The sequence below is a fragment of the Osmerus mordax genome, chromosome 14, assembly GCF_038355195.1.
Source record: "Osmerus mordax isolate fOsmMor3 chromosome 14, fOsmMor3.pri, whole genome shotgun sequence".
Classification (NCBI taxonomy): Eukaryota; Metazoa; Chordata; class Actinopteri; order Osmeriformes; family Osmeridae; genus Osmerus; species Osmerus mordax.
Window position 1 is genome coordinate 10784303 of NC_090063.1, and position 21927 is coordinate 10806229.

Here is a 21927-nt window from a genome sequence, read left to right on the forward strand (position 1 = left end):
TCGAAGCATGACTAGTTTCCCATAGGATCAAACTGGGAATGAGCGTCCTGCGAATACTTTTCATTCTTCAGCGCGCAATGACAGTCCTCTACCACCTTCACAACCGTAAATATGTGCGTGTTATCTTTACATTTCAGCTGCACAGACTTGCGTGTGAATGTGACAGGTGAGCATTGCGCGCAAGACGCACTGCCTAAATCGGGGATTGACGCATTGCATTTTCCAAAGCAAACGTTGTTTTCAAGCACCAGAGTTTCGCAGTCTTCATGACGAACCCTCTGTAAATCAGATAACTTGATTACATTACTTAAATTGCTTTTCATCGCCCAATATAGGCTACATTGTCGGTATTGGAAAAATATCTTACCTGTGAGAAGGGCACCGCGCGACACATCCCGTGTTCCTCGTTCGGTTTTATTGGGAAGATGGACATGATTTCCGACTGTCTTCGTTGTAAGAAATTGTTCCATGACGATTTAGCTTGATTCTGTCTTACATTATTAATGGTGGCAGCTTTTGCGATGTGTGTGTTGCTTGTCTGTACTTGTCCGTGACGCGCGGCAACATTACGCGATGTATTTCTCATCTCTTCCATTGGCCCTTTCAGGTTCCCAGGCTCAAAACCTGCGCCTTCCTCGTGACGTGCAGTCCTTGCCCTAAGCCCACCACTTAAGCCTTGCAAGTCCTCAAACTTCTTTCCAGAACTTGACTGAAATATGTATCCGCATATTTCAGTTTGCAGAAGGCAAAATATCAGAGTTGCAAAAAGGATCATATGCATAGCTCGTGCAACTTGTAACAGCTCGATACCACAGAAACCGCCTCACTTATGAAGCTGGAGCGTGAGACATATGGCTCTTGTGGGCTTTGGTGACTGGCCAAGTGGTCCAAATTGGTAGCTAGGGTGCTGCTTCAGCCAGCTGTTTGAGGCAGTATTTCTCCTGATGTGTCCTGTTTTCAAAGGAGATAGGCCTAGCATTTGAGTTTCCGACCAGTTATATTAGGCCCAAACCTTTTGTTTGCTTGGATGGGGGTTCAACTAATCAACCACTGAAGTAGGCTAGGGCTAGGCTAGTTTATGTAACCTGATAGGCTACTCAACTTGGAACTAAGTAGGGTTAGATTTTTGGACTTTTCAACAACTCCTGTAACCTATTATGAATTTGTTTATAGACCTATTATTTGGCATCTTGAAAAGCCCCAAATTGACCTGGTGCGACAGCGTCATGAAAACAAACAAGGAAAAAACAGACATTTATTGACATTGACAAATATGACTATTTGTTATCACCTTTTCTCATCAGTAACCATGCTCGCCGGGGCCAGTGGCGTGTGGACGCCAGCAGGGGCACCCGGGTTTTCTTTTCTTCATACCGCTGCTAGTGGTGGCCTACTGCTCGGCTGGAGTAGCCCCACCATATTGGAGGAAGTCCTTCCTACGCAAAGAAAAACTGCTATTGGCTCCCGCTTGGGTCTATCACATAAGGGCTAAACCCTAGTTCAGGGGCCAGATAGAAGACGGACGGTTTTAATCTGGTCCAGCTCGTAGGATTTATTCATCCGTTATCCTAAACTGCAGTCTTCGACAACAAAAAACGTTCGGAAATTCAATGTCAGTAGGACAGCCTACATTAACAGATATTCCGCGGCAATGTCAACACGACTGCAAGATGCTGGATGTTATTAAACGGTGAACAATTGCCGGAGTATTTCTCCTTGTTGAGGCGCAGAGGGTGGATTTTGGTACCGATTTGTCAAACCCAGAACGTTAGATGTGATTTATATTGGTGGGATAAATTTGTAAGATTGTACAAATGATGTCAGGAAAGCATTTCAAGGCTCACGAAGTGAGCTGCTGCATCAAATATTTCATATTTGGATTCAATATTATATTTTGGGTAAGTGATACCTCGCTTATGTTTGTCAGGACTTTTAAGGCCTGGGTTTATTTCGATGTTGACAATTTTAAGCGGCATTCACAGTACATGCATTTAAAGTGGTCATAGTTGTGTTGTCATTTCTTGTTCATCGCAACCTGCACTTGGTAGAAAATGCAACGCAAACAGGTCATGGGTGCCAGCATTTGCAGGTTTGAGATACATCGTCAATGATGAGTGGGTGTAAACAATAAGACACGCTGGTATCATGTGGCTGTTTGTGGACCTTTACAGTTTACAGTCACAGCCAACAGAAAATTGTTTTTTTCTTTTTCTTTTCATAAATGCTTCAGAGATGATAATCCGCTTTTTCCCCTTCCCACTCGTTTTCATCCAGAGGCCGTATGTGATTACGTCATAAATGTATTGTCATCTCGGAGCAGGCAGTAGGCTATGCAGGTCCCAGTGTATCTCGGCTATATCTGAAAGGCCTAGATGTTGGCTCCTCTCGGTTCGTCATCGTATGGATTTGTCAGTGCTCCACCAAATTATGTGGTCCTTGACGCTTTAGGCAAAACTCTCCCCCAGTCATCTCAAATGACAGACAGGGTCAGAATCCACAGAGCTGCAGCCAGGTAGGCTACATCGAAGTCAAACAGGAATAAGAGGTTCCCTATGCCTACTTACGAAGTTCAGATGAAGTGAAGTGGGTTCAGTAGGCTATCAGGAACACACTGACACCTGTTTGATTGCCCTCCCTCTTCCAACCTGTCATATGAATGTACCCATTCAAACTCAAAAAGGCCCAAATAAGTGCTGAATTTTGACTAAAATTGACAAAAATACAGGTCATATGCATAGAACATGAAAACAACATTGGAAATCTGTCAAATACACTCCATTTAAACCTGCCAACATTAACATGGTACCACTTTCAAAAATGATTTTGTGCATTTACCTAGTTTCTGAGTGAGTTGTATGTGGCTCATTGTAACCAATAGAGTCCAATAGGGCCTTTATTACATATAATTATCTATGGCATCTGCTCAGTGCTTGTCTGGGCCAAGATGCTAATTTCAAGAGAATGTGGAGGTTGTCATGGTAACAGTCGTTCATGTGAACTAGTTTTAGAAGCAATTTACTTTGTTTAGCATTTGTAAGGAGTGATTTGGAAATACTGAATTTAGAACTTGGGCAAAGATGACAGTACTGAAAATAATGTGGGGCCAAAAGCAAAAATTCATAAGTAACGGGATGGGAGCACACTTACAAGCTTCTGAAAAGTTGTACCATTGTACACTGTTAACATTTTTACCACTCAGTAGAGTTTTCATATGTTTCTACATCTGTGTTTGTAATGTTTCATGTTTACGACTGGATTATTCACAGCCACCTCCTAACGCACAACTTTAACAAAGGTGTCTCATTCTCTTACACCAAACTTCTCTGGAAAGATCAACCTGTATTTCTGCTGGAGGAAAGCCTTGACGCTTTCTTTCAGTGCTTTCACGCTGATTAAAGATTAACTCCAGCACAGGAGAGGCCCACTGTATATTTCTGTCCGGTTGATGTGAAATATTTAGCATTTAGGCGAGTGGTAATGAAATCTTCCAATTTTATTGTTCTTGTCCTTAGTACTGTAACATCCTGTAATGTTAGACTCACATATACAAAGGGAACTTTGGTACATATCTTGTAGTCCATAAAATGCTATGAAGACCTAGGGAATCTTAACCAAAAGTCAAATGGTTGTTTGTATGGGTTTAGAAAGAATTGTTTGGTCTGGACTCAACAAATTGGTTGTTTATATATTTCCTGCATATCTCTCAAATATCTTGTATCTCTCTGTCATTCTCTTTACAGTTACTCGGAGTGGCATTCTTGGGCATAGGGCTGTGGGCATGGAGTGAAAAGGTGAGCAGATTGTTCATCATGTAGAAAGAAATCAACAACAAACATCCTATTTAGAACAACTGCACACCTTCATGAAAGGAAATCAAGGTGTTGAACTAAATTGATACTATTTGATATCACAGTTTTGTTTTGAATCCTGTGTACACATCACTGAACACACAGGATTCAGTATATCCTAAGTAAAAAAACAAGGAAGGGTTCTCTGGGAGTGAACTGCATGTTATGATAACCACACAGGTGGGAAGGGAAGGGAAACAATGACAATGAATACCCTTTGTCTTTAAGGTAAAAAGCCATTGTCGGCTGCCTTCTTTTTGGACTTTGTTGTGGTACCAGAGGCATACATTCCCAGTTCTTCAGGCAGGGTTTTGTTACAGCTATAAGGGCTTAACGTGCCTATGGCTAGTATCACCTCACACACTTGTCACCCAAATATGTATTGTCTCCTTGTTCTGAAAAAGCTAAATGTCAGGAGGAAAATAACCAAGATTCTTCTCCTTCTACCTGTGTGGGAACTCCCCCCCCCCCCTAAACGATGGTGGTCCACACCCATCCGTCTGCATGCTCTCACTCCTGGAAAAGAGGACAGAGTGAAAGCACATGTCTTTACTCAGTCTAAAAGGAATGTCAGGCTTTCCTGCTGGAAAACCTTCCTTTCACAATGGCTCTGGGAAGGACTCATATAAGTACACATACATCGACTGTATTCATCCTACCCCCTCATGTTAGGCTCATGTTGAAGAGCTGCCATGAGGGTTACAGTGTGTGTGTGTGTGTGTGTGTGTGTGTGTGTGTGTGTACCTAGTGTTTTCAGTAACATTCTACAGGGAAGACTACAGTGTGGCTAGCTTGAAAGAAGCATTATGAATGACAAACACAAGTGCTTTTTAACCCTCTCTTTCTTTCTCTCTCTCACTATCATTATATATTTCATTCATATCTCTCTCTAACTCACTGTCCTCTAGGGTGTGCTATCCAACATCTCTTCCATCACAGACCTGGGGGGGTTCGACCCTGTGTGGCTCTTCCTGGTGGTGGGCGGGGTCATGTTCATTCTGGGCTTTGCTGGCTGCATCGGAGCACTGAGGGAGAACTCCTTCCTGCTGAAATTTGTACGTTTTATATTATTGTATTGTAGTATTTCCTTGGCTAGCCTACACCCTTACATACATCAATATATCAACATAAATCAATTCATGAATATTTTGAAAGGAGCATATGAGTGATCATATTGTAAACCAAATAATTGGAAGACATATGAATAGTAAGTGGTTTTCATAGAAGATTCAGTCTTGTTAGCTTGGCTGCCTGTAAGACACCATCTGGGAAAGATCTCAGTTCATTGACCATGCGCATCATAGCATTGTCATGGTTACAGCACAGAGGTTTTTTGGATGGAAAGATCATGTGAGTAGCTGGAAAGAATAACAACCAAAAAAACAGCAACAGTAATGTCATTTCTATTGGTCAAGTTTCAATGTCTGTTTTATGCAGACTGAGCTTGCAGAAGGAGGAGGCATTTTGTAAAGAAATGCTTTCAGACTTTTTTTCTGACATATTGTTGACCTTTTAAAAAACTGTTTTACAAAAATCTAATTGTGGTTCCAGTTTTCTGTTTTCCTTGGGATCATCTTCTTCCTGGAGCTGACTGCTGGGGTTCTGGCCTTCGTCTTCAAGGATTGGATCAAGGACCAGCTCAACTTCTTCATCAACAATAACATCAGAGCATACCGAGATGACATTGACCTGCAGAACCTCATCGACTTCACCCAGGAATACGTATGAGAGATTTAACTTCTGCTCAAGCTCTGGAATGGGCTTTTGTTAGTGTTAAAAAAAGACTTTCCAGCATTTACTGGGATGTATAAGTCTTTTGTGGTTAGGAGGTTGGTTATTCCACATGCACTCATGTGCATTCCATTTGCCAATTTCTATAGGCCACATTCGAGCTTTGAAGCCAGACTATAACATTTCACAGAATAATTATATAATAACATCAAGACATTTAAAAAGAAATATTTTTAAAATGTTCTGTTGATTTTCTGTTTTAGCTACGATCAACTTTCAATTTCCTCAGTCATTTACAGAGCACCTAAAGGGAAAATAAAACACACAGAAAGCTATATTTCCTCTCCCTCAAGCTCAACGGGAGAAATCATGCGTCAGCCCATGATTCATTCAATTGGTTTCATTCTGTAGATACTGAGAAGCAGCCCAATATACCAAACTGTTTGGGAATTGTACCCAGAGCTTGGACTCCAAAGTGGAAAATTACTTTTCAGTTGACACCACAATTCCCAAGAGACGCACATCTCTCCAACAAGGACCAGTAGTGTTCTCTAATCTCGATGGAGCAATTTCAGGCTAGATAGTGAAACTCTGATACACCCACACTCGTTCATGTTTAGTGCCTGTTGTTCACACATGGGGCCAGACGTTGTTAATATCTGAACAGGATGTTGGTGGGTAACAGGGGGGACGTTTTGTTGTGTTCTGTTTAGTGGGAGTGTTGCGGGGCCTTTGGCGCGGACGACTGGAATCTTAACATCTACTTCAACTGTACTGACTCCAACCCGAGCCGAGAGAAATGCGGTGTGCCATTTTCCTGCTGCACCAAAGACCCTGCTGTAAGCGTTCCTCTCCCCCCACAAATCACTGCAGAAAGTTCATAGTTGAGAATTTCTTCCCGGGTCACGGTGAACCCTGACTGAAGCACTGACTGCACACATCTGAGATGATTATAGACAAATTCACTGCAGTCCCTCGATAGTTAGAACATGTCATTTGAGGTTAGGGCAAAAAATAGATACACTAATCATGTCTCTTCCGAGGGCCCATCCTAGTGTGACTGTTATCAAGGCCATGGCTTGACTCCAACAGGACGCTCATGCTGAGTTCCATTTGTCATCGGAACTGGGAATGACGTCACACCCGAGGTTATCGCATTCCAAAATCCCAATCGAATCAGTCGTAAAACGAGACGAGAGTTAAGAGCTAGCCGTAGGATATATACGCTACTGCAAGCACCAGTTCGACAGTGCTTGTGCTTACGACAATTTTAATGAGACACAAATATACAGAATTGCGCAAATAAAGAGTCAAACTACATCTTCTACTACTGTTGATACGCGCTGCTGCCATCTTGGATGTTGAACTGGAAGTTTGGTTCCTCTGACCTAACGATTCTGAATTCCCACCTGAGGTTCCATTTGATACTTCCGACTACTAGGTCGGAAATCCCCACTCAGGATGTCAAATGGAACGCAGCATCAGTCCTCAGATCTCCCAGAGACTGTCAGGAACATGATTAACAAGTTACCAGGAAGTCCAGTGTTCCACATGGTCAAGAAATAATGTCTCCCTGTCGCTGATATCAAGAGGCTGTGATACTCTGTATTCATGATCAGGAATAAGAGTTGTTCTTTACTGCAGAAAGACATTGGTCTTCATTATTGATGGTTGACAGGGCACCATTTAAGTCTGATCTAGGAGTTATATTCTGGAAAGAAGACAGCGTCCAGTCTATTAACAAGTTTGTCTCAGGCTTGATGTTGGTGTATGGGAACTTGCACCAGTTTGTTTGTGACATAAGGTATATCACAAACTGTGCTCAAAAGTTAAACCAAATAATTCAAACAAGCAGTGTTTTCTCAGGACGTTGATGTTGCAACGGAGCACAGTTTTACTCTTTCACAATCAACACCAGATGGTGTGTGTCTTGCTTTCAGTTCATATCGGCACACTCATAAGAGCACTAGTGTAAAAGCACTGGAAACATTAATCCTAGCTTGTATTGTAGTAAAGCGAACACTAAATGAAAGTCCCCCCCAGAGACCAAAGTGTTGATCTTCCAGCTCTCAGTTTGAAGGTGTTGAGTGTAACAGTTTGGTGTTAGGTCAATTAAGCCAACGGCAATGACCACATGTGAAACTTCCTCTTGGCCTTTTTACAGGAGGACGTGATCAACACCCAGTGCGGCTATGACATCCGGGCAAAAGCGGTGAGTCGGGCAGTGTTTACGTTTTACAGTGTGTTCCCAAACAAGGAACGTCCTCGGTTATGGGATTCACAGCTATACTGTACTCTATTCTTATCTACTATACTCTGCATAAGGGGACCTTTGAAGATAACAAGGGTTATGGCAGGCACTTCAAAATCACCATGGAAAGTATTTTCCATAACAGAGTGCTGTTTTACTCACTAAATTCTGGAACTGACGAGAGTTGACTGGGTCATTTTGGCTCCATGAGGTCATCAGTACTGTACCCCACCAAAGTCACCACAGCTCTCCTTAACTACATCCCCAGTCCTCCAGACTCTGCTTTAAAATAACTGGCATGCTTGCTTAGATAGCTTTCCACAATTAATCATGGTAGAGCAATGTGTTTTGGTAGAGACCCTCTCACACTTATACCCCCCCCCCCCCCCATTCTTTCCCCACCTCCGTCTCAACTGTCCACTCCTTTCCCCTCCGTTTGGTTTGACCATATGCCATGGTAGAGAAAAGAAGGAACAGCTGTATTTCTTTTTACTTATAGCCTTAATCGTGCTTGTGTGTATGTTCTTAGGACTCGGAGCAGAGGACATTTATCTACATAAAAGGCTGCGTTCCTCAGTTTGAAAAGTGGCTTCAAGACAACCTGACAGTGGTGGCAGGCATATTTATTGGAATAGCATTACTTCAGGTACGGAACATGTCAGGACGTAGAATGTCAAGTTGTGTTGTCAATATTGTTATTTTGTCATGTTATGTAGGCTCTTATAGTTTGTTCAATTGATAACCTCTTTCAAATTCCCATGATTGAAATCTTGTCCCTTTTCAGATTTTTGGGATCTGTTTAGCACAAAATCTAGTGAGTGACATCGAGGCAGTGAGAGAGAGCTGGTAAGAAGCACTACAAATGCTAGTGTGAAAAGTTTATTTTCAGCAACTCCCTGGATAGCAGTCCTGTGCCTGGGCACTAATATAAGAACGCAAGATCATATAGTGCAAGGGTGCCACATAGTGGTCATGAATAAAAATGGAATCCTTCAATTGAATGTTGTATTATTTTAAAATTAATTAACTAATTGTATTCTCTTTTAGTTTGTTTACCTGAGGTCCCCTGTTTCATCTCAGAAAACGGAAGGATATTCTTAAGGTTACTTTACACTGTTATTATCCTATACATACATTTCTAATTATCCTGAAGTCTGGTTCAGCATTTTCACCGTCCTATCTCACCTTAATTTTAAACGAGTAACTATAACAAAGACAAAGACAAAAATTAAAAGCTTTTCAATGAAATGTCTGATATTAAGATGTGCTGTGTTTACCTTTTGCAGTTTTGAAGTCTTGAGGGCATCTACAAAGGGAGAAACACGGTAGTCGACACTTGGGAACTGTACAGAAGGAAGAGTCTGCTTTCTCTGTGATGTGTATAGAATCATTTTATAAGAGTTGTTTTTATATGTTTCACATCGGCGGTGTCAAGCTACTCGCAAAGGGTGGTGAGGCAGACTTGGGCCAAGTACATATGTTAAACACATGGGGTGCACTGGATTTACCTTGAAGTAAAATCCAAATACGACTCAAATATACTTTCAAATACTGTCAAAGTATTTGGTTTTTGTATTTGACCCAAGTCTGTTCTTTGTGAAGTGATTCTGACAATGCACTGCATGCCTGTTAGAAACAATAGAAACAGCATTGGGTCTCCTACCTGTATTTCTTTAATGTTATGAAGTAAGTTATTGTACAGAGTAGCCTACTTAAGATTGACAGGTTGGCTGGGTAGCACTTTGTAGACTTTGTCATTGAATTTAGCAGTTACTGAATGACAATATTATATTGGAATAAGACAATTCAACATTGGACTTAAAGGTTACACCCTAAAAACTTAAAGGACTCTGTCCTCTAATTTTATTTATAGAGACATATTCTGCATTTTTTTAACTAATGCATAATGTTTAAGGATGCTGTTTCTTGAAGTTGATAATCACAAACAGAAAACTGACATGAAGTGTTTAAAGAGTGTATGATTTGTCATACAGTGTACTGTTCATGGTAGCAGGCTTTATATGGGGTTCATGGTGTCATGTAAAGTTTAACAGGATATTAGGTTTCTTAAACCCTGGCCAAATGTAGACCAGTCTCTTCTGAAAATAAATTCTGTACACATTTTTACAGAAACTGTGGTATTGGCATGTTAGGGTTTATCTGAGAAATTCCCAAAGGCCTTGAAATGTATTTCAGCCACTTGGCTTTATTTGTGACCCAGATTCATATTATTTAACTCTTTGGTGTATGGTCTTTAAATCTGAGGTGAGTTATTAAAACTCTCAACTTAAATCTACATCTGGTGCTTATCTGTTGTACTTTGGTGTAGTCAAATTTTCACCAACCTATTGTTGTTGGAACATGTCATCATCAGCTCCTTGGGTAGTTATAAATTGACGGACACCAGCTAATTTAAAAAGTGAACTGAGCCAGAAAAACCATCTTCCTCTGATGAGCATGTTTTAAATATAGATTAAATAATATAGATTAAATACTGATCTGGATCAGTAAAGCAGCCAATAGAGGCAGTATACCATTAGGCTTAAGCTTGCAAGCATTTTAAGTCAATGGCACAAAACAATACAAACTAGGTGAACCTTGTATAAAACAATACACTTGACCGGACTGGCAATGCCGTTATTTCCACTGAAATCTTTAATAGCATTCATCTTCACTCAGTGCCATAATGTGTGGTCTATGTGTAATGTTCTTTCATTTCATGTGTTCTCTATTTCATGTAAATAACTGAATAATAATTTGTAAATATATCTGAATAAATGTTTGGTGCTTTGTACAAAATGTCTTATGACAGAGTCAAAATCGATTACTGACTTCATTATTCACTGATCGCATATTAGGCTATAGGTTCATTTGCAATATTCAGAACAAACTGTAATCCTAATGGTGGGGGAAACATAACTTTATACTGTATATACATGAAAAAAGAATAGTATCCAATTTGACTGTGATATGTATTTGTTAGCCTGAAGGGTTTGCTTTAATGCAATATTACAAGCTCACATTAGTACGGTGAAAGAGCAGACACCTTATGGATGGGTGGTGTTATGCGACATTCTCAGCACTTTTCCACGGTAGGCTACTGTAGGCTACCTGTTGCAAAAGGTTCCTTTCGGGTGATTGGTCTGGTGTTAATCTCGAGCCATGATTTACTTTTAGTGTACAGCCCTATATAGTGCAAAAAGATTCCCATGGCATAGGCTAAATTATATTGTATCCCTTTATTTTCGGCATTGACGTGACTGAATGCTACAGGTAAAAGATTAACAGTAAGTTATCGGTTAGGCTATAACCATTTGAAGATCCAAATTGGGGTGGGGTAAAGGACACATGTGGTTAGGACTGAGCGGTATGTGAGACGTATAAGAGCGAAGAGATTCATTTTGTGATAACACTAACCTGGTAGGTTCATATCGGCGAGACCAGACCCATCGGTCCTCACTCAGTCCTGCTTAGCTACCTGAAACATCACACAGTTTCCATAGCCAAACAAACCGGTATTTCTTTCGGTAGGATGAGCAACATGGGGAAAAGAAGGAATGCTGGATGTGACTTGAAAGGTGTTCTGAAAAACAATTGGCTGCTCATTGCTACAGTTGTGTCAGTGTTGTCAGGTGAGTAGTTTTTACTGTGTAAATGATTCTAGGTTAGGCTATGACATAAATGGAATGATTCAAAGAAAAACGAACGAAAAAGCAAACGAATGCATTTCAAGCTAATGTGTCTTTATAGTAGCCTACGTGTTGCAAGGAGGAAGATGATGTCATACACTTTACAGAATTGTCACGACAACTGTGTTATTGCCAAGTCTATATGTTGGAGCCTCTGTAGCTCCAAACTTATGGACCTGCCACAAACACGTGTAGTTACCCAATTTGAGGGCCCTGTATAATGGAATAGACAGAGTTATTGGAAATTCACATAGGTGGGATAGGGAATGACACAACATTGTTGACCATTGTCGTAATTATCTCCAGCTCACAGGTGTGTCTATCATTCAATAAAACATCAATGATTCACCCACACATTTTAACAATCTCACAGTTTAAATTTAAAGTGGTATTCTTTGTTGTTGTCTCTGTGTGGCTCAAGGCATTGCACTGGGAGTGGTGGTCAGGGAGTATGCCCACCTTTCCCAACTCCACAAGTTCTACTTTGGTTTTCCTGGGGAGATCTTAATGAGGATGCTCAAGTTGATCATCCTCCCCCTCATCATATCCAGCATGATCACAGGTGACCACCTCCACCTCTCTCCCCATCTCCCTCCCTCTCAACCTCTCCCTCTCTCCCTCAGCCTCTCCTCGAGCCTCTCTCTCTCCTCTCCATTTGTCTCTCTCTCCACGCGCGTATTCACGTGACAGTGTCAGGATTTATACTGTAAATATTGGGTAAGATGTAAGACGTGTAGGTGTGCAGATGACAACTAGTAAGTCATTTGTTGCCAAATATCTTTCAGCCCAACACAGCTTTTCCTATAGTGTCCATTTTGTGTTTGGTTGGGTTTATGACTGGGAAGACAGCATGCTTGGACTGATGTGTGAAGCTGTGTTGGTTGTCTGGGCTTATACAGGAGTAGCTGCCCTCGACTCTGAGGTGTCGGGGAAGATCGGCCTGCGCGCTGTCATATACTACTTTTCCACCACCATCATTGCTGTCGTCCTGGGTGAGTCACACCATGCCTGTCTCAACACTGAAACTGCGCTGTCTGTCTTTCTGTCAGTGTCTACTTAACTGTTTCTGTGTGACTCCTCCCAGGCATCGTTCTGGTGATAACCATCCAACCGGGAGTCTCTCACAGCACAGAGGAGATCGACCGCACGGGGTCCACCCCTGACGTCTCCACCGCGGACGCCATGTTGGACCTGATCAGGTGACAAAGCACCTTTGTTCATTCCTATCAGACACTGTCTCATTTGATACCATGATGTTTTTAACACATTCAGATGTTTTATACTGATAGGAATATGTTTCCAGAGAACTTGGTACAAGCCTGCTTTCAACAGGTGAGGACAAAGTTCATTTATAGGGTTTTGTGGAAATGACCATAAAAACTGCTCAATCTTCCAGCTATCTCAATCGTCTCTGTTAATTACTTGCTTTGGGCTGCTTCTTATGTCTCCATGCCTTAATGCCTGGTCCAGCTCATTTGAGAGATGTATACATCTTTGTTTTCATACATTTGTGTTTTGTTGTTATTTTACATTTGGCAGTACAAGACACAGCGTAAAGAGATCAAGGCCCCAGGGAACGCCACAGAACCTCAAAATGTTACATCATCATTAACACGGTTCACCACTGTTTTTCCAACTATCAATCCTAAGGTGAAAGGTAGTTTGGAATATGTAGAATTGTGTGTTTTCCACTACTATTACTTAAACAACTAACAGTAATCCTGACACTCTTAATATGAATGTAACTTTCCATTGTAAAATGTTTTTAAATCAGGTTTTATTGTATCATTTGACATAAATATTTTACGGTTTCATATAAAAACGAATGCTGAAAGGTAAACTAATGTCATCAATGGTAAAAACAAAAAAAACTTTAAACGCAAGGATTTTTTTTTCTAGAATGTAACAAAGGATTACACCGTGGTTGGTTCGTACTCTGACGGCATCAACATTTTGGGCATCATCATCTTCTGTCTGGTGTTTGGTCTGGTCATTGGTCAAATGGGAGAGAAGGGGCGAATCTTAATCGAGTTCTTCAACGCCTTAAACGAGGCCACAATGAAAATAGTCCATATCATGATGTGGTGAGTGAACCTATTCATTTCAAAATGTCCTGTTCTTACACACTTTGAGAATGATTGACAATTAATCTTGGGTTATTTTACAGTTACATGCCAATCGGAATACTGTTTCTCATTTCTGCCAAGATCATTGAAGTGGAGGACTGGGATATCTTTCGAAAGCTGGGACTTTATATGGTGACAGTTTTAAGTGGGTAAGAAGTGCTACTGTCAGCAAAAAATCCCAATGTTAGGGTTAGTGAGTGAAGAGGGAAAATGAGTGCTCATAGCACCAGAAACCTTTGTTTGATTGAGCTCACCAACCCTTGACCTCTAAGTTCAAACCTTGCTGGCTTGTTGATTGTATGCCTGAGAGCCTTCCTCATGAAAGCCGTTGAAGTGTGACAGTCTTGTTTGACCATTGACCAGTAAAGTTTGATTTTGTAAGGATTTTAAGATGGAAACCACTGATAAAACGGAACCAGTTTATAATTAAATCAAAGAATATAACATTCACTTTTTTCTCATTAGGTTGGCTATTCACGGGACGATTGTCCTTCCTCTCCTGTACTTTGCATTTGTGAGGAAAAACCCCTTCAGGTTTATCTGGGGAATGACCCAGGCTCTCCTCACTGCTCTCATGATCTCATCCAGGTAAAACACTCTGCCTCCAGCAGCCATCTTGGCACAATCATTGTTTTGTCAAACTGGAATATACCTTATGGGCTGATTCTTGCCCCACAGTATCTATGAGGAAGATTACTTTTTTATTTTCTATTTTTTACAAACATATCTAAACAAATACATTGTTTTTGATCCTTAATCGGAGTTAACATTTCCTATGGTGAGATTTGATTAAAACACCCGTACACAGCCTTAGTGATTCTCTAAATACACACTGCATTTGGGAGACTGAAATGAGCTGATAAAATTAACTGCTCAATGATATTTTATGAGTCACCCCTCTTTCCCATCATTCCACTTTCAGCAATAAATGAGTAGTAAACTCACTGACATTTCAACAATTACAGGTAATAAGGAGACAAAAAATAAATTTCAGGACTCAAATACTCAGTAATAGCTGCTATCAGTGTGATTGATGTATTATTCAGGACTTACAAATACTGTGTACCTGCCTATTGATCTGTCTATCCACCTGTCTGCCTACATATGATTTCCTTGTCTACTGAAATATGTATATCTATGCATCTACCATACCTACATACCTGCCTGCCTGCCTACCTGCCTGCCTACCTGCCTGTCTATCCCCCTAGCTCTGCCACTCTGCCTGTCACGTTCCGCTGTGTGGAGGAGAACAACCATGTGGACAAGAGGATCACGCGGTTTGTTCTGCCCGTGGGAGCCACCATCAACATGGACGGCACGGCTCTTTATGAGGCCGTGGCAGCCATCTTTATCGCTCAGATCAACAACTACCCCTTAGACGTGGGTCAGATAGTCACCATCAGGTGTGAAGAAACATCTCTCCAGATGACGTTGATCATGATGAGGCGTCATCTTGAATGAATTGTATTACATGTCAAGTGTTCCTCCATATTTCTCTAGTGTCACCGCCACACTAGCAAGTATAGGAGCTGCCGGAGTCCCCAACGCCGGCTTGGTTACCATGGTTATTGTCCTGACTGCAGTGGGTCTACCTGCTGATGATGTCACACTCATTATTGCTGTGGATTGGCTTCTGTGAGTGAAAGCATCAGATTCTAACCAGGTGCTAGGGGGAGTTTTTTTTTAAAGCATAGTATACTGTACTGTATATGTTTCCTTGACACATTTCCTTCAGGACAATAAAAGTAGTTATTATCTTATCTTAGATATACCAAATGGATTGCTGTACTTACAAATAGGAATACTTATAAACATGCTTACTTATAAGCTACATGTTATGTTGATACTTTCTCATTGACTAGAACCATTATTAGACCTTGTGTACTTACGCCAATCATAAGGTCTGGTCTATGAAATAATTTTAAATTAAAACATTTAGATGTCTGTGTGTATGATATAACGTTATCATACTCTTATCACTCGTATCAGCGTATGAAAAAGGTGATTGATTGGTATAAATCTTTACCATAGGGACCGCTTCCGTACAATGATCAACGTGCTTGGAGATGCGTTCGGCGCTGGAATCATCGAGAAACTCTCAAAGAGGGAACTGGAGAAGATGGACCAGGGTTTATCAGATACGGAGCTTTTTAACCCTTTCCCTCCTGAAATAGCCACGATCCTGGAGGAAGACGACGCCTACGTCAATGGGGTGTTTGTAGTGGAGAAGAGCGATGTCATATCCTTCACACAGACCTCACAGCTGTAGATAAAGAGGAGGTGAAAACAGCCTGGTCGCCCAACGGAGTGTCTTAGGAGAACAGAGAGGCTAGGCGATGTGTTCCTGGGTCAAGCCGATCCTGGAGCAGCACTTGCACTGCTCACACCTGAGCCTGAGCCAAGCTCTGCGCTTTGTTGCTGTCAGTTTTAATTTGAATGTTTGTTTTGAAGCCAGTTATTATTTTGTATGCAGATATGGATGTTTTGTAGCCACGTTTCCACTTTCCTTTTAATCAATAGTTGTGAGAATTCAACAGTGCCCTTAAAAGCCACTATGTTGTTGCACAGTGAACACTGTGATGTAAACATAATATTTAAAGATAAAGGAAATCATCTTTAAAAATATATATTTTTATGCAATAGTTTAGCATGACAAATGCATGCATGAGGTTCTAAGAACGATCAAATAACTGATACAGTTTTGTCTCACAACTGTATGCTTACGATTTAAAATGTTGACCTCCTTTAGTTTCAACAATGGGTCCGAGCACTTCTAGGAACAAGAATGTGGGGGTCACCACAGGCCCAATATCTTATCACGGCATACGTAATCTGATTTTAAACACAGATGAATACAAATTGTCCATGCATGTCCCTGACATATTGTACAGATATCAGCAATTGCTGCTTGATTATGCATTGCATGGGTTTGATTACCGTTTTGTGTTTTACCAATTAAAATAAAACCAAGCTTCGGTATCATCTCTTAAGACACGTATTTTGTCTGAACATTCAAAACCCTGACCTTGATGATTTTGACATGTTTCCAACTGAAGGAAATGCAAGTAAAGCATTGCAGTGGGCTACAAAGTTAAATCCCATTTCCACAAGCTCAGGGAAAGTGTGGAGTGATATTGCATTTTATGTTGGAAAAGGACATTGCCACTAGGCCATAAAAGATGCCTGTGTTAGCACTGTCACTATTTATGAAGATGTATACTCTCAGGACCTCCGACTCCAGCTCTTTTTCAGTTTTTTAATCACCGGGATCAGATTTGAGCAGTGCAGCGCCACAATACCATTACAGTCTCGATCCGCCCTCTGCACTGGACACTTACATTAGAGCGATGCGGTTGGGCAGTGTACTGTGTGACCTGTCTGTAATACCGTGGTAAAGTAGGTTTCGTTAGTCGCAGGCGTTGCCTAAATCGGCTATGCATGTGAGTTTGAAACATATAGGCTACATTATGAAAGCTTAACTAGACTGTGTCATTTCACTGACAAAATAGACACTTGGTCAATCATTTCCTTACATTTTCCTAACAATACTGTACTTTAGTTAGGCATCTGTTTCAGGACATGGGCTCATAAAAAATAGCCTACATTAAATGTTCCTTAAGCACTGTTAGGCTATACAGTATGATGATGAGCCTCTTAATGGGGATAATTAGACTTTGATATGGATAACTAGTAGGCTAGGCCTAATTGAGAGAGAGAGAGAGAGAGAGAGAGAGAGAGAGAGAGAGAGAGAGAGAGAGAGAGAGAGAGAGAGAGAGAGAGAGAGAGAGAGAGAGAGAGAGAGAATAAGAATCCTTAACAGAGCGCTCTAGAGCGCTCTGTTAAGGATTCTCACGTAAGAAGTTCAAAGTGTTGGAGAGTAGCCTAGTTTACCTTGCATAGCAACCGAGTAATCCATTAATTTATTTAGCATCACGTTTCCATGGTGTCAATTCTAAAGTGAATCAATATTATAATCATCCATGCACACAGCGGAGATATGGGAAATTCTTGTGAATTCGAAAAGGTAGGCGACTTATCAGCGTCACATTAATCTGTTGACAGTTGGTTAAGACGACAAATTATGAATTACAAAACTATTACGTTTTGTTTGTAGCAGTCAGTCCAATGTCACGTCAGAGATGAATAATCGACTACTGTATTACTCTAATTTAAATGCGAAGGCTGTTGCTCGATGTTTCTAGACAGAGCTAGAGATAGCTCTACTACAGACCTGTACTGGAATATTTTACGTATTTTTGTCCTCAGGTTTTTTTTGGAAACTTAAAAAAGTCCGGGTAACTTATTCTTTATTCATTGAGATATAAGTGAGAGTAACAACAAACAACAAATGCAAATGTTACTGACATCCTTGTTAGTAACATGACAAGCACCAGACTATGCTGCCCATATCCCTCCCCCCAAAACCCACCAAGGAGTGCACCCGGATGGCCAAACACCTCGCCCATCACCATCAGCTGTGAGCTGTCCACCGTCTCCCTTAAGGTTGCGGAGGAAAGCCCGCTCAACCACAAGGTCCGAGAAACAGTGATCCCTGTAAGGAGTAGTGCCCGTTTCGGGGCCCCCAGTAATAATCCCTTCTTCTGTCGGAACAACCCTCACTCACAACGGGTGCACCACATCAAAGGTGAGTGCTAGATAGAAATGATAAAGTTTGAAATACAAGCAAGCATGCTGTATTTATAAGCACACACACACACTGCCAAGAAATTATGTATGCACCAGCGGAATCTTACTTAATGTCCAAATAAACTGAATACCGTTTTCATCTCCAAATCCCCCTCTCCCCTACCCTACCCCCAGGTATCGATGAGAGACCTATCTGTGCACTGAATGATGTCATCTTCGGCCAGATGCCCCAGTACTGCTTGGGCAGGGTCACGACTCCCGAGAAGTCTCTGGTGCTGCAGTGCAAGATCCCCATCTCAGCCATCGGAACCAACACTACCTACCTGCCCACTGACGTTATCACTGGCCGGCAGTTCTTTCCACTCAAAATGGTAGATTCATCCTCCCTGAGGTTACGTGAGTACAGATACTCTAGGTCAACAGTATACTGTCCTTTTTCTTTTTCTTCTTTTTTACAGGGGATGGATCGATGTTATTTGTTGACCATCACAGTTCCAGTCCATATTGATTCTCAGATAAGCTATTTGTGAGGAAGTGCTGGTCTTACAGTTTACGCTGGTTCAAATCCAGCTGCTACTGAACTGTTTTTTCCCCCTCAGTATGTAGCCTACATGCTGCATATTCTTTCAGTAGGATTTAATACCCGCGTATCACATTGGGAACATCCTGTTGACATCTCTGCAAGTAACTTGACATGGTAGGCTGCCTTTGCAGCACATGAGTAATGTCAGTATTTTACTCAAGTTCAGTGTACCTACAAATCTCATGTTTTAAGGCCTGAACTGTTCTATGGCAACACAAACGTGAAGGAATGGAAAGGGACACATAGTGAGAGTGAACCCTAGAACCTTCAGAAGAGCTATTTGACCCCCTTGTGTATTGCGCCACATGTAACCAGATCTGACTGTGGAGGTTTGGTTTATATGGTTCATTGTATCCATCCACCCCCACTGGCCTCTCCACAAAGTATACATCACAATTCAAGCAACAGGTATAGCATTTTCAAACTCTGCCGTGTTAGGGTTAGCATATTTACACTGCATTTAATCTGATCTTGTTACTTGTTGCGATAGAAAAACAAACAAAGGTATTGTATCTAAAACTTGCACATGCATGTCAGCCTGAAAACAGAACCTTCATGTTTGACTGTGATTCTCTCGTCTGTCTGAAGTGACAGAAGCGTGGTGTGCGGAGTTACAGGAACTCACAGAGAAGATTGGCCTCCTTGGACCCACTGGTAAAGGTGACTAGGAGTTAAGACTGTTGTCGTTTTAAATGTTTGCACATACAGTTTGAGTCCCCACCCTTAGGTCATAGGCAACTTAGACCTAAAAACTTTGACCCCCCCCCCCCCCCCCCCCCCCCCCCAGGCTCCACCGTGCCCTCCTCCCCTTGGCCCAGCTCTGGGGCAGGTCTGGCTGGATCTAGAGATAGGGAGAGAACCCTGAAAATGCAACTGATGGTGGGCAAGTGACTAGGTGTTAATTATGTTATCTTCTTGTGTGACGTACTGTGAAAACCAATTGATGTAGGAGAAGTTCAGGTGAAAGAAAAGCTGGTTTTGTATTCACTCACTGTTATGGGATTGACCCTGATCCTTAATTGACCTCTGTACTAGTACAAACATCTTGAGTCCAGGCATAGTGACTTCTTCTTCCATCTTCCAGGTCATAGACATGCTGAGTCAGATCCTCCAGATGGAGTCCATAGGGGAGATCCAGCAGTGGATGCTGAATGCTGGTCACCGAGGTGATTAGATTAGATCAGAATGTGCTGTTCGCTCTCACACACCCACGTACCCTGGCTATAATGACATACGTTAGTACAGAGATGTAGTGATGTTTCTCAACGTTATTCTACTGAACAGAAAAGGACCAGGTCCTTCTTCTTCTGCGTGCATCCCTGGCTCAAGAGTCTGTCTCTGCCGGCGAGATCCCTGATATAGAAGAGTTGACTATGATTCAGGTAGAGAACCAGTGCTTGGACTCCAGACTGGCATCCATCAGTGAGCAGGATGCCACTAGGTATGACAACACCGCCACCTGCTGGCCACGTCAGTGCACTGCACAGACTATTCTGGCAACCGCTCTTCCGGGTCATGATCAGGAGTGAGCATGCTATGAACACTGTAGATTGGAATATAAATAAATATTGTGGCCATGGAATACCTACAAAGAGACGATACAATGATACTCTCCAAATTATTTAACAACATCTCTTCTACATAGTGTTTGTGTAGTGTGAATTTTACTACTCACTGACTCTTTCTGACACTTGTGTGTTTGGTTTCTTCAACAGAGATCAGTCCTCAAAGATGATGTCAGACTCCAGTAAGTAGTCCCTAAACAATAGGGTTGAACCCACAGGAAGTTACTGTAGCTCACAGGAGGATATAACATAACCATTCAGTAATTAAACAAACACATCTGCACCTCTGTTTTCATTTGATGTTAAATATAACAGTGTATGAGTATCAAAAAGGGATTCTGACATTTTCCACTCAAAAAAAACCTGTGATTCTACGCAGGTAAAATGGAGTATGCTGAGTCAGAGGGATCCAAGCCCAGGACCTCCAGGGAGAGGCGGAGGGCCGGAGCACCCAGGAGGACCTTCAGAGCGCTGGGCAGCCCCAGTGTGTGCCACCTCAACCAGAAGGTTGTCCTACGCTACACCAAGAGGTTCCTCTTACCCCAAACCACCTCTAAAGGGTTCCAGGGCATGGCCTGACTACACTCAGTTATGGCTTGATAGAGCCCTCTAATAAAGCGCCCTCTGAATTGTCCTCTGGATGTAGTTGTTGTTGTTCAACCTATCCACAGTTTTTGTTTGTCTCATTTAAAATCTTCTTGGATTCTGACACTGACTCAGTGTCACTGAATACTGTAGTTTGAGTGAGACTAATCTAATTTTCTCTATAGGATTTGTCAGTGATTAATAGGTTGATGTAATCAAGACTAAAATATAGGTCATAATCAGTCAAACTTAAGTCTCAGTAAATTTTTTATGCTCATTTGATCGATCTTGATGGTACGTTCATCTGTATTACTGATCACGAATTTGGGTTGGATTGATCAACTGTAAGTAGAATGATTGGTTATGGGAACATGGTTGGACGTTTAAACACAAATTCAGTTCACCCTGGCTGAACTTGTGACTTTGAACTGGAAGGGAAATGCCAATCTGATTTCAGACCATTGCTACCGTGGCAATCCTCTCCAGTGCCCTTAAACGTGACGTATGCAATCCGTTTCCTTCAGTCGACGGTGAGTTACAATGTTGCACTGTTTATTAGCGAGATGTAAAATTAGGTGAAAGGTTTCACGATGACGGATTCTATTTTCTTCAATCTCAGAGTGAATAGTTCCAGAACTATATTTACGTCATCACGTTTCTTAAACGAGCTGCAAGAATGTGTCATACATTTTGGTCCAACCGGGGATATAAAGAAAACTTTTTTACATCAGCAGTCGCAACTATTTGTCTCAATATGTTTTTATTGTGGTGCTATTAGGCTATGTTTGACAATGCTAAAAGAGAAATGAGAGGGAAGAACGAAAGGACCATTTGCATGCGCTCTTAATCAATCATGATCAATCGATTGATCATCGGGTAGTTGGAGGCACACATGCCCGTAT

The 21927-nt window shown here is 41.5% G+C and overlaps 2 protein-coding genes across 3 annotated transcripts; both read left to right on the top strand.

Moving 5' to 3' along the window:
* Positions 1-1567: 1567 nt before the first annotated feature.
* LOC136956257 (tetraspanin-5) lies at positions 1568-10611 on the top strand. The gene is made up of 10 exons (XM_067250142.1): positions 1568-1898; positions 3741-3791; positions 4757-4903; positions 5400-5570; positions 6293-6418; positions 7744-7791; positions 8360-8476; positions 8615-8676; positions 8878-8932; positions 9117-10611. Exons 1-9 carry the CDS (start codon positions 1815-1817, stop codon positions 8888-8890), a joined length of 819 nt encoding a protein of 272 aa, XP_067106243.1. The 5' UTR covers positions 1568-1814; the 3' UTR covers positions 8891-8932; positions 9117-10611.
* A 650-nt stretch (positions 10612-11261) lies between these two features.
* On the top strand, positions 11262-16578 carry LOC136955925 (excitatory amino acid transporter 3-like). Of its 2 annotated transcripts, none has more exons than XM_067249686.1 (12): positions 11262-11462; positions 11941-12081; positions 12419-12511; positions 12604-12718; positions 12809-12851; positions 13059-13169; positions 13419-13603; positions 13687-13794; positions 14111-14233; positions 14854-15048; positions 15146-15280; positions 15677-16578. In XM_067249686.1, the coding sequence occupies exons 1-12, from the start codon at positions 11363-11365 to the stop codon at positions 15912-15914; spliced, it is 1587 nt and encodes a 528-aa protein (XP_067105787.1). In that variant the 5' UTR covers positions 11262-11362; the 3' UTR covers positions 15915-16578. The 2 variants fall into 2 exon arrangements, with proteins under 2 accessions (XP_067105787.1, XP_067105788.1); XM_067249687.1 differs by having other exon boundaries at positions 14854-15025; positions 15677-15818.
* Positions 16579-21927: the final 5349 nt, after the last annotated feature.